This window comes from Hemiscyllium ocellatum, chromosome 36 (assembly GCF_020745735.1).
Source record: "Hemiscyllium ocellatum isolate sHemOce1 chromosome 36, sHemOce1.pat.X.cur, whole genome shotgun sequence".
Lineage (NCBI taxonomy): Eukaryota > Metazoa > Chordata > Chondrichthyes > Orectolobiformes > Hemiscylliidae > Hemiscyllium > Hemiscyllium ocellatum.
Genome location: NC_083436.1, coordinates 26191150 through 26205083, shown reverse-complemented (window position 1 = coordinate 26205083; position 13934 = coordinate 26191150). Strand labels below are relative to the sequence as shown.

The 13934-nt window shown below is 39.1% G+C and overlaps 1 protein-coding gene across 1 annotated transcript in view; it reads right to left on the bottom strand.

Annotated features, from left to right (window-relative positions):
- sclt1 (sodium channel and clathrin linker 1) overlaps nt 1–13934 on the bottom strand; it is a 116265-nt gene that overhangs the window by 77925 nt on the left and 24406 nt on the right. Inside the window, exons 8-11 of the mRNA XM_060851470.1 lie at nt 12765–12887; nt 12496–12561; nt 7362–7432; nt 1731–1821 (exon numbers count right to left, since the gene is read on the bottom strand). Of these exons, the coding sequence (XP_060707453.1) occupies nt 1731–1821; nt 7362–7432; nt 12496–12561; nt 12765–12887 (351 nt within the window). The remainder of the gene's footprint in view (nt 1–1730; nt 1822–7361; nt 7433–12495; nt 12562–12764; nt 12888–13934) is intronic.

The following is a 13934-nucleotide window of genomic DNA, read 5'->3' as shown; positions in this document are numbered from 1 at the left end:
AGGTTCATTTTTAAACATTTTGTCACCATACTAGGTAACATCTTCAGTGAGACTCCGGATGAGGCACTGCTGATGATTCCTGCTTTCTATTTACATGTTTGGGTTTCTTTGGGTTGGTGATGCCGTTTCCTGTGGTGATGTCATTTCATGATGACATGATGTCACCATAGGAAACGACATCACCAACCCAAAGAAACCCAAACATACAAACAGAAAGCAGGAATTATCAGCAGTGCTTCGTCCGGAGGCTCACTGAAGATGTTACCTAGTATGGTGACAAAATGTTTAAAAATGAACCTTCCAGCTCAGCGAGCAAACCTACATCCAGAACCTTAATCCGAGCTACAAATCTTCTCAAAGCTCGTTCTACAATTGTATGAGAATTCACTGTGGGAAGGGGATGAGTTGTTAGGTGGAGGGTTGGTTGAGGACTGGACAAATGTAGCTTGGAGGAATGGTCCCTTTGGAAAGTTGTCAGGGGAGGAAATGAGAAGAACTGTTTGGTTGTAGCATCACACTGGAGGTGGTACAATTCAAAGAGAATGATCTGTTAAATGCATCCCGATAGAGCAGACATGTGGGAAATGGGTTGGACACACTTGAAGGCCCTATCAACCATAGTTAGGAAGAAATCCTCAGTTCAGGCAAAAGGAAGACACATCAAAAGCTTTGTTGTGGAAAGTTGCATCATCACGAAAGATTACAGAAATGCTTAAACTGAGGGAAATAAGTAGAAACGTTACAAAAGGACATGTGTGAGGAAGCGTATTGAAGCATCTGTGGGAGTTGGTGAGTTTGTTTGAATATTAGTCAACAGCTTATCCACAGAAATGGAGACAGAGAAATTAAGGAAAGGATGTGCTAGAGACTGACCACGTAAAGAGGAGGGAAGGGTGGAAATTGGAAGTAAAGTTGATTAACGTTTCCAGTTTTTATGGCAGACCCAGGAAACATCACCAATATAGTTATCAATGTACTGGAAAAACAGTCATGGGAGGTGGCCTGATTAAGACTGGGACAAGAGATGTGTCACAAAGTTAACAAAGTTAAGGGTACTCATAAAAGCTTATATTTGGAGAAAGGGTGAAAAGTGAAAAACTGTTCAGTAAGAGAATGAGTTTAACCAGACAGTGGAAGATGCTATGGATGGGGACTGGTTGTGCTTCTTTTCAATGGTGAGATGACATGGGCATCAGAAGAGTCAGGGTGGAAAGAGACTACGCAATAGCCCGATGGGAGAGAAAAATTCAAGAAGGTCGAGTTCAGAGGGGTAAGCGTTGACTGAAATGACAGGTCTCAGGACAGTCTGGAATCTTTGGGTCCTGTGAACCGTTCCAAAAGGAGGGTAATATTGTTACTCTTTGATAACATCATTGCAATGGTTAATCTTCTATAGCAGGCTGCATGGTAAAGTACAAATATTTTATAGCCTGCAAATCAGAAACATTTATGTTTAATTCATATCTAACAGAGAGAAGGAAGTCAAACTACACTTATATAGATAAGGCACTATACAATAAATTGCACAATAGAATTATCTGGATTAAAGTTGCCATTTTGAAGACTTTACAGGTGAGCATTGCATCCAAAGAAACAGCCTTTGTTTAAAACAAGAAATCAAAAATTGCAATGTGGAACTTCTCTTCTGAGCATCCTTATTCAAGATAACATGCAGATATATAATGTTTCTATTCTCAATTTTGTACCTCAAGGAGAGAACATTTACATACATTTCTCTGCATGTCTTCTTGCATCCTTTGCATCATTTTGTTCATTTCTTCCACTTTCAAAGTTGCTGTTCGCAAATCCAGCTTTGTTTTCCTGTATAAACAAAATATTTGAAGAGGTTCTACAATTGCACTGTGCAATAGATATATTGATTAAGCATCAGCTTGGTTCAATTGACCCCACCACTGTTTGAGTCAAAAAGGCCATGGGTTCAAACCCCTCTTTAGGATTTGAGTATATAGATTTTTTAGATTAGATTACTTACAGTGTGGAAACAGGCCCTGCGGCCCAACAAGTCCACACCGACCCGCCGAAGCGCAACCCATCCATACCCCTACATTTACCCCTTTACCTAACACTACGGGCAATTTAGCATGGTCAATTCACCTGACCTGCACATCTTTGGACTGTGGGAGGAAACCGGAGCACCCAGAGGAAACCCATGCAGACACGGGGAGAATGTGCAAACTCCACACAGTCAGTTAGTCACCTGAATTGAACCCGGGTCTCTAGCGCTGTGAAGCAGCAGTGCTAACCACTGTGCCACCGTGCCGCCCACAAATCTAGGATGACTCTTCAATTTAAATGTTGAGTGATTGTTGCATTATTGATTGTGTTGTCTCTTAGCTGAGATGTTATCCAAATCCTGTCAGCCCGTTCAACTGGATGTTAATGGTCTTTGTCAGCTAATGTTTGTCTTCAACCAAAATCCATTGCCTGGCCTTTCTACTCTGTTGCTGTTGTGGGACTTGATTGTGTTTTAGGTGCCACATTTGTTCTGTAAGAGAGAATGGTAATGTACATTTTGGCAGCGCAATTTGGCTATAATGTCGCTGAAGAATTAGGGGACAGTATTTGCAAGAACACTTATCTCCATTTGCAATAGCCTAATTCCAATGGGGATCAGTTCGTGCACTTCGTTTTGTGAATGCGCCGATATCTCTGTGCCATCCTGCGCACGCGCAATGTCAGGGCCAGTCTTTGTGCCATTCTGTGCATGCACCAATGTACGTACCATAGTCTCCACACTGTTCCGTGCATGCACGATGTCAGCTGCCGACAGAGCAGTTTTCTGTGAGATGTACTGCACAGAGAGCAGCTTTCTAACATTTTTTAAATGTACGGTGTTAAATTTACTTTTGTTTCATTAATAACTATGTTTTCAACCTTCATTTAGGCTGTGTTATATTTTGCGTTAGACTTTTGGGTGATTTTTGAGCGATTGTGAGTGATTTTTTTTGCTGGTCTGGCCCTGACCCCACTTTTCCCATAGGTCTCATTTCGTCTATTAAGCGACTTTCTAGTTAGTGAGGTTTCACTGGAATCCAACTATGGCATTATAAGAGAACTACTCGTATTTCAAAAGTTGATTGTAAAGTCCTTTGAAAATGGGATAGAAATGTATAATAAATTCAAGTAAATTCTTGATAAAATGTACATTTTAATGTTTAGTACCTTTTTAAGATACAGCTATCAACAGGGCAGAACAACTCAAAACCTCTTTCAGCATAATTCTAGATCTCGAATTTTTGTCGATTATTTTTAACTAAGGAAGTAGGTGATAAAATCTGAACTCAGATCAGCTTGGTTAACTGATTAGGTCGTTGATGACAGCAATCATGTAAATAACAGGTGTTTGTCTACAGTGAAACATGTTTTCTATGTTGTGGTTCATTTGTCAGTTCACCAAAGTATCAAACGATTTTTCTAGAAACTATATGGAATTTGGAATGCAATCAACATCAATTTCAGATATGGACAGAATATATTTCAAAACATCACAGATCTGATCAATTGTAATACTTCTGTGCTTCACATTTCTGTCTGTTTAAGAACATGGGAACAGATGGAGACCATCAAAGTCTGTTCCACCATTCAATTAGGTTATAACTTGGCCTAGAAATCACAAGTGGGTGACAATGGTTGGTTTATGACACAATTGGTACATTTGTTGTCTGATTGTTTCTCACTTTCTTGCTAAGTAAGTATGGATCAGAACTAATGGTGATCACCATAATCAATATATCTGTTGTCGAGTCATAGTGATGTACAGCATGGAAACAGACCCTTTCGTCCAACTCATGCTGACCAGATATCCAAACCTAATCTAATCCCATTTGCCAGCATTTGGCCCATACCCCTCTAAATCCTTCCTATTCATATACCCAACCAGATGCCTTTTAAATGCTGCAATCGTAACCTCCATCACTTTCTCTGGCAGCTCATTCCATACACACACCACCCTCTGTGTGAAGAAGTTGCCCCTTAGGTCCCTTTTATATCTTTCCCCTCTCACCCTAAAGCTATGCCCTCTAGTTCTGGACTTCCCTACCCCAGGGAAAAGACTTTGTCTATTTATCCTATCCATGCCCCTCATGATTTTATTAACCTCTAAGGTCACCCCTCAGCCTCCGACGGTCCAGGGAAAACAGCCCCAGCCTATTCAGCCTCTCCCTGTATGCTAATATTCAAGCAGAGGTGAACAGCATGGATGCATTTAAGGGAAGCTATATAAATAAATGCATAGAGGAAGGAATTGAAGGTTAGGTAGTCAGAGTTAAGTAATGAGAAGTCGAAGGAAGCTCATTGCAGCAAAAGGCATATCACCATTTAGGCCAAATGATGTTTCTGTACTGAGAGTACACCTGCATCATATCATCAGAAGATGGTCCAAGAAATACAGAACATAGAAGCATTATCGGCCATCTTCATAAATCAAGTTGGTTATTGACTGAAGAACAAGCAAAACAACAGAAGCTGAATGTTTCTTTGCTTGCAGCAAGGCCAGTGAAGAATCAGACAATTGAGGGTTCAGAGATAATGGTGGTATTCAGACCAGAGGACCTAGTTTCAACTGACTGTAAACAATGGAGTCAAATGTACATTGTTGTAGCCAACATGCACTTCATTATATAAAATATGATGGTCAGCATTAAACGTTAATCTCAGAGACTTTGATTTCATACACCAATAATATATATCAGACATCCATAAGGTGTTGTATGAACAGTTGGCTTAAGTAGAAACATTTATCTATTAGATTCCGTATCACAAAAAAGTTGCATTTAGTTCTAAATGTCTTGAGAAAAGCTGCAGTTATCCATACGGGAGAGTGTGCTCATTTTGAAAGTCTGAGATGTCCTTTCTCAGTAGTCTAATGAACATTGGAATTTGTAGCAACAGTACCTCCTTAATATCACGAATAAGTGGTGACTGCTTGGTAAATTCTTCAACCTGATTGTCCATCATGGAGTTTTGTCACATCTCCAATATACCCCACGAAGATTCAAAAGGCCAACTCAGACATTCTAACATATTCCTTACATACCACAACCAGAAGTGTATAGATGGTGCCAAGGCAGTTACGCATTCACAGGGTCAGAAGTACATTTATTTCAAGAAGTTAGATATTGCTCTTAGGGCTAAAAGATCAAAGTGTATGGGAACAAAACAGGAACAGGATACTGAGTTGGGTGATCATATCGAATGGCAGAACAAGCTCGAAGGACTGAATTGTCTACTTCTTCTCCTATTTTCTATGTGGTTAGTGAGAATAACTGAAAAATAATGAACAAAGGCAAGTCAATGAAGTTGAGGCAATGATCTCAATAAATGGCAGAAAAGGAAGATCTCAATAGCTTCTAAGCTCAGATGATCCAAACACAAAACTGGTACGCAGTTTATTCATTTGAAGAATGTAATAGCTTTCCCATTTCTTACTCATATTTCTGAAAATTGACACAATATTGTGTACTCAGTACAAAGGACAGGGGCAAAATTTTCCCAGAATCAAACCAGGCTCCCAAGCCCATATTACTTGGTAGCAGAACAAGCAAGGTATCAGAGCACCAGGAAGGGCAGGTACGCTTCCAAATCCGCTGGCTCTATCAGGTCCATCATGGAGGTAACCTCAAAAACAGAAAAGTTTAAAATAAAAATTCATTAGGACAAAGCTGGCAGGGCCATCAAATTGGAAGAGAATTTCCTCAGAATAGTTCGCTGCATTTGCTGCCCAGTAAATCCCCTTGTTGAGGCAAGTGGGAGTGATGTGTTGTTGGCACTTTCCCTCCTTTTGGGCATGTTTTAGCCCATGCAGCCTTTTCAATGTCAAATACTTTGTCTGTCATCACAACTCCTCTCTCTTGCTAGTCTAGCCATGTATGACTTTTTATATTGACTCAGACATCACACCTGGTTGGAAGGTTGGTGTCCTTCCAAAAGGTCTGCTTTTCCTGGTGCAGTTCCAGCATTGCTCACCACTCCCGTAGCAATACTCAGGCTATTGAGTTGCCAGCTCCTTGGCTGGCAGGCAGCTCTGAGGGGCTGAATAGGAATGACAGCTCGGATGGCAACCAGTTAATTTCCAACCCTTTGTAAATAGTGATTCTGGGTCTTGCAGAGGGCAGCATTTTATTATTATTGCTTTTGGGCTCATAAGTGTTACCCTTACTCAAGGAAACAATTCTGATCTGCAGTTTAGTATTATATAATACAATCAGTTTACCAGTTAGTATAGTCAACTGGTATTTCTACTAATACTCAATGTTGGGAACAGTTGCTGGGAAATTTTAACCTTCCTCACAACAGACAGACTGGAGATCAATACAAATCCCAGTTTCATCATGTTATTATATCAAAAACATTTCATATTGCGGAGTCATGTGGCCAGTTTGGAAGAGAATGAATTTTACATGGAAACCGATTGGAGTACTGTGTCCAGTTTTGGTCCCCACACCTCAGGAAGGACATACTGGCACTGGAAGATGTCCAGCTGAGATTCACACGGATGATCCCTGGAATGGTTGGTCTAACATATGAGGAATGGCTGAGGATCCTGGGATTGTATTCATTGGAGTTTAGAAGATTGAGGGGAGACTTAATAGAAACTGACAAGATAATACATGGCTTGGAAAGGGTGGACGCTAGGAAATTGTTTCCATTAGGCGAGGAGACTAGGACCCATGGACACAGCCTTAAAATTAGAGGGGGCAAATTCAGCACAGAAATGCGGAGTCATTTCTTCAGCCAGAGAGTGGTGGGCCTGTGGAATTCATTGCCGCAGAGTGCAGTAGAAGCCGGGACGCTAAATGTCTTCAAGGCAGAGATCGATAGATTCTTGTTGTCTTGAGGAATTAAGGGCTACGGGGAGAATGCTGGTAAATGGAGTTGAAATGCCCATCAGCCATGATTGAATGGTGGAGTGGACTCGATGGGCCGAATAGCCTTACTTCCACTCCTATGTCTTATGGTCTTATTCCTATACAATTTTAAGAAAAAAGTGTTTAGAAATGCCTGGAAGAAGTGACAGAAATGAAAGTTTATTATGCCAATTTCGATTTCAAATAAAAACAAAAATGACTGGAATATACAACATGCCAACCAGCACCTGCAAAAGATAGATCAGATAATGACTACAGTTAGAAATCATCTCTGAAATTGCAAGCACGTGGCATCTAATATTTCTGATTCTTTTTATCTCAGAATTCTGTTTGTGACTGTTCCTTTTAATAGATTTATTTGTTCGATAACTTTTGTACATTTTGAATATAGACGAACATTCACAGTAATATTTTCTTGTCATGAAATAGTCACTTAACTTTGGCTATGATGAAATACAGTAACTGTGTACATACCTTAACTCTTTGCGATGCTGGTCCAGTTCTGAATTCTGTTCAGTCACTGTATTCATAACTTGCTGATTAGTCTGTTTAAAACAGGAAGGAGTAAAGCTTTGTCATAGCTTTTTAAGCTTATATGATGGTTTAATAACCTACAAAGGGTTTAGGAAACAGAATAACCTCTATGTTTTTAAAGTCACAACTACCATACTATTTAAAGAACAGAGTCCACTTCATTAACAAAAACAGGAGAGCAGTGTTTATAAGTGCAGCAAAAATACAATCCTCATCACAAGCAAAAACAAAAATATATATTATTTTAAAATTAAAGTTCTTAATTTTCTCAGTGTCAAAAAATTATGCAGTTTTTAGTGGCATTGGCATAATTGTACAGCCATTGCGTAACTATCTGTTCAAATGTACAAATAATATTGATAATGAATACTCTAGCTAATATTTGGTTGGCATACAATTGGAAGAAATAATGCTGTCTATGTGAGATTATAAAAGGAATGAGTTTGCATTAATATGGTGTCCTTCAATCCATAGAATGCCAAGTATTAGACAGAAAACAAATTGCTCTTGATGTGCATTTACCTTATTGTTAGCAAATATTACAAGCAAATTGTACCAGCAAGACATCTCAAACAGCAAAGAGCTCAATGACTGGCTGGTCTGTCAGTAACGTTAGTTTAGCTACTAATGTTGATCATAAAAACCATAAAATGAAGCAGCAAGTGTACATCAATTGACCTCTCAACCTTTCTGCGTTATTTAATAATATCCTGGCTGGTCTGCTTGTGATCTGAATTCCATTTTCCTGCTTGAATCCCATAACACTTAATTCATCTGAAGCAGCCTTACATATGTTTCAATATGTCCGCTGTTCCCTTGGGTATAGAATTCTAAAGATTATTGATCTTAAGAGAAAAATCTCTTATACACACCCATTGTAAATGCAGGATCTCCTATTTTGAAATGGTGCCCTTTGTTCTACTTTCTTGCGCTATTATTCGCTTAGCATCTATTCTGTTGAGGCCTCTCAAATCGCTGTATGATGTACTTGAATAAGATCACCTCTCATGCTTCTAATCTCCGATGACGATAGGTCCAAATTTTCTCATAAGATACCCCTTCATACCAGGAATCAAATGAGTGAACTTTCTCTGAACTACCTCCAAAGCAATTATTGCTTTGCTAACTCTAGCCAGAAATACTTTAGCAATACTTCCACACTTCTGTACACCCCTGTCATAAAGGCTATTGCCTTTTTAAATACTTGTGGAAACTGCAATGCTAACCTGTCATTGACCTATGAAGATAATCGGAAACTGAGGACATCTTTTACTTCCTCAAACAAAACCATAGATTTTTCACTTCCACCTGATGGAACCCTGATTTAATGTCACATCAGGTATACAGCATTTCCTCCTAACTGTGATAATGAAAATGAAAAACAAGTTGCATTTTCAAAAGTACCTTTAATACAGTGAAACATCTCATAGAGTTTCTTATAAATGTAACAAATCAAAACAAAAACTGACAGTGAACCATAGGGCACAGGCAATCAAAAGCTTGATCAAAAAGATATGTTTCAAGAAGTATTAAAGAAGGTGGATTTACAGTTAAAAACTTTTGTGCTTAAAGCTTAAATAGCTGAAGCCACAATGACATGCACAGGACTTGAGAGTCTTTAACAGGGTACATGTTAAGAGAATGTTTGTGAGAGATATTGGAGACAAAGACAAATAATTAAAATATAGGATATTATGGGAACCAGTGTACTGCTGAGGGCACAGGAGTGATGCACGAATGGGATTTGGTGATATTAAAAGATACGGACAGCAAAGCTTTGGCTGAGTTCTCGTGGACGAAGTGAAAGTGAAAATGGAAGATGAAGGATTGCATTTGAATAGTGAAGTTTAAATGTAACAATAGCATGGATGAAGACTCAGCAGCAGATGAGATGAGGTGGTTGGCAGATAAGCAATGTTACAGAGCTGAATATAGACTATCTTAGTGATAGAATGTGGGAACAAAAGCTCAGTTCAATGAAGTACCAAGACCTCACCTCAAGTCGGAGAGCATGCTTGAAGATGATGGTGTTGGTGAAGTAGAGTTACATGAAGTCATGATGCAAGTGAAAACGGTTTTTGAATAATGTCACTAAAGTGGCAGCATATAGATGAGAAATGAGAGGAGTCATAGACATATAAATACAGGGAATCTGGGAGTAACTGCATCTAAGCAGGCAGTTAGTTGGGTGTGACTGAACAGACAAGAACTAAGAAAATAGTTCCACTGAACTTAACAACAGAGGAGAGGCACTGAGAAATGAGAAAGAATATGTAAAAGATTGCAGACCGATTGAAAAGGATGTAAAGGCATTGCAAACTTCATTAACAATCATAAAATATGATATAATTTGTGACTTGATGAGAGAGGTACACATGTGGAGTTTAAGGAAGGAGTTAAATGAGTCCGGGAGGAAGGAAGGTTGGCTGTGAGATTATGACTTATGAGAACAAAGGAATCAAGGGTAGGTTTTTAAGCAGAAACAAGATGACAGTAGATCGGAATGAGAATGGGACAATATCAGAGAGAAATGGAGACTATTTCCAATGGCACCTAGCATTGGAACCAGGAATAGGCAATGAGTGGTCAGCAGCTTAGTGGGAACAAAGTCAAAAAGAACAGAAGATAGGTCACATAGATAAGAGGAGTTAGGAGAGAAACTAAAGACACAAGTGCAAAGTTAGGTCAGAATACAATTTTAGAGGCAATTTGACTTGATGGGATCAGAGAATGGGAGGGTGCAGCAGAAACAACTGCAAGGATTCTTAATCCTTGACATGATTTTCCACTTCATGAGGTGGTAAAAACTATAGTGAGTATAATTAGTTAATTGAGAGACAGTCCAAAAACTAGACTCTCACAATCAAGATAAACTTTTGCAATTAAGTCCTCCCTCCTTAGAAGTAAGATGATTTTCTTACTATCAAGTGGCAAGAAACCTGTATACATATACGTGCATCACATTAATTACTTAACTCATTGGAATTAACTTCAATTTCTCAATTGAGATACTCAATGGTTCAGAAAGCAAAAGAGTACATTATTTTCTAGCTGTCAGTTTGGGTGAGTACATAACGTGAGCTGCCTCTCCTGAAATCTTCTCAATGATCCTAGTTTTCATTTTTACTGCAACTTCCACAACCGTAGGTGACACTTGGAGAGAAATCAAGGTAAGATGTATCCCTGGCCCATTGCTCAACTTAACTGGAGAATGGCAACACACTTACTTCTGTTTCACAGATAGCACTTTCGCAGACAAAGTCAGGCAGCAGCTTTTGTCTCTGAATGTCTACGAATTATAGCGTAGCAGGAAAGTAGGCAGCTTGCGATTAGGATACTGAAGCCCAGAAGGAAAGAGCACGGTGCTGTGTCAAGCTCAGAGGTGGTGCATTTGTTTGCAGCATGGCAAATGGTGTGTGTGTGTGTGTGTGTGTGTGTGTGTGTGTGTGTGTCAGGCAGTTTATTAAATGCAAGTCCGGCAGAATCAGCCTGTCATCCTGGGCCTTGATGGATGGTTTGTTAGGCTTGTTTTATAAATTCAGTCTGGAGAGTTGGGAGCCAACGAAGTCACAATCACTCTGTCATTAATGTGGAGAGGGTACAGAGTCAGCAAGGGCATCAAAAACCTTGACAGGTGGGGACTGTGGGAATAAAACTGGGACGTTGCCCATAATAATACAAGGTGTTCAACCGAAACCAGAGGAAGGGTAGAGGATCATCCAGGAAGTAGGGCTCATGATACATTTGGGGTGGTGTAGAATGCGGGTAGAGAATCATGGGTCAGATCCTGCAAGTCAGTGTAGTGAATGCCAATTTTGAAACTCACAATATTGATCCGAAAATCAATTGGAAAAAAAATTACAAAACAATATCCAAAATGGTAAGAGTAAATAACTGTGTTCTGAAACAGGACAGAACCCAGGACTAATACATGAGAGACTACCCATACAGCTACTCCAGGAATTAAACTGCATTAATGACACACTATCCATCTGCTCTGAATGCAAATTTAATCAACATGCCAACTGACATACCATCCAGGCTGCTCTAGAGGCACAGTGATAGTGCCCCTAACTCTATATCAGAAAGTTCAAGGCCCATCTACCAAAGTGGTGTCACAACATGGTTTAAAAGAAAAAGACACGTACCATCCAATTCTGACCTAATCTCGTGAAGACCTGAATGGAAGTACATTGAGGACTGACTGGCATCTTGTGATCCCTCCGATCAACAAGAGCCAATGGAGCAGAGCACATTCACTCAAAGCATCATCTTCCTCATTGGCCAAGACAGATAGGTTCTTGGACTGCAAGACATCACATTACAGCTGCTGTATCCTCACACTCTAGACAAAGTGTGTGAGAAGAGAGGTTCTGCAGTAGAGTTGGGGTGCCTCCTGGCAGCTGCTTCATGCCAAGGCCACAATGACAAAATACACGACTGGGTATGGGAAGGGATATTGACAGGCGAGAAGGTAATCCAGCAGCAGTACATGCCTCTGCTTCCTGTGATATTGGTGGCAAGACCAGAATCAGATGGAGTGCCATCTGGTTGCCCTGCAAACTGGAGATTCAAAATGATCAGTGAGAGGTAAAAGGAGGTATGTTTAAGGAAACAGTTGGTAATTGATTAAAAAAAAAATGATTTATCTTAACATTTGGATCAATCCTGGAATATTAAGCAAATTTGGCAGCAGTCCTAATTGTGTTTAGGTCACGTTTTAACCCATGGACAAATCCTTAATATCAAAAGAGGCTAGGTGTCAAATTGTATTTGCGAACTCTCCTATTAGGTATCTCAGGGCATGTTAATAAATTAAAAATGTTCAATAAATTCAAATTGTTATTGCTGACTCAGGTGATATTTTAATACAGGACTGCGTTAGCACTTTGGGGAAGAAAATAATGGCACAAAAACTATTAAATTGCCTGGTGATTTGTGAGCTCTTGAAACACAATTCTTCCATCAAAAATTTGCTTGAGCCAAAATATTTTCCATTGAGTTCAATATGTGAAACTACAAATAGGTTGTACAGGATGCTACTTGAGCACTTTCCAGATGCTCTTTGCCTTACCAGTTTTAATTTTTGATTGGCCACTTGAAGCTCCTGAGTAAGTTGTCGGAAGTGGGCCAGCTGTTCCTGAAAAGAAAAGTACCAAAGATTTATGCACTTGCTGGTGGGTCACAGAAACTTGTAATTTATCAATCATCACACAGCCACTTGAAAAAAAAATGAATAGAAAATGATATTTTTAACAAGATAAATCTCTCTATTTTTCTGATATGGAAATGTACAATGCTCATTTAGGTCAATGAGATATAAAAATATTAAGGGTGTCATACATTCCATTGTTGTTGGTCAAAGGCATGGTTCTGAGTATCTGACACATGATCTTGATACATCTGTTGCATTCGATCTAAAGCTTGTGAAACCAACTGCCATAACTCCAAGGCTAGGTCTTTTTCCTTAAAAAACAACAAGACAAACCAGTTAGGTTCTAATTTTTCCATCAGCAAGAAATTGCAGAATGGTGATAATTCCTGAACTGTAAATCACATTACATTTGATTTCACTTTAAGCTAAATGATGACACAGACTCTGAAAGGTCAGAAGTGCATGCCATTTCTTTAGTTACTAAGGATTTTATTTGTCAATTTGTTATTCTTACTTTGTTTTTGACCAAAAGCCTCAAAATAATAGGCTTGACATAATATGGTTTCTTTTCTTTGCGTCTGCGTCAAACCTACTATCACTTCAATATGACTTTAAATTTAAGCTTGTCAACATGAAATGTTGTCAATCACTCCATCACACAGAATAATCAGGTTAAAAATATTTTAATTTCCCCATTATCATTCACTTAGCTATTCTTTTTCTATTCATTCCCTCGACCGCCGACCTTTTTCTTGCTCCATCTCTCTGGGCTCCATTTCCACCTATCCACTCATTCCTTTTCCTCCCCCACCCTGTATCATTAACATAATAACATATTTTCCCAGGTGCCATCAATTCTAAAGAAGGGTTACTGGACTTGAAACGCCAATTTTGTTTGTTTTTCTCTCCATAATTGCTGCCAGACCAAGCCAGACAATATTTCTGTTTGTGCAGTAAACATATTTTCCCCTAGCTGAGTGAATACTCAACGTACCACCTTCTGAATGATCAGGAAGCTGAAAGGCATTCAATTAAATGGGATCAGTTAGATTCCTTAATAAACGCTATATTTGATTTATTACCAAAGTAAAACTTATTCAAAAAAAGCTGCAATAACATACATAGTTGGTCGCAAAGAAGTATAAATGCTTATCCCTCAGATTATTTCCAAAACATACACACATTCTTCATGAAAAAAAGAAAGCAAAATTGATTTCTTTGCAGAAAGTAGGAGCAGATTGTGTTTCCCAAACAAGCTTTGTCTGAACAGCTTGCAAGATAAGCATGTGCGGTTTATGTTGTCCCCACATGTGAGGGGACATCAGAGCGACAGACTTTGTAACACGCTATACTTATTC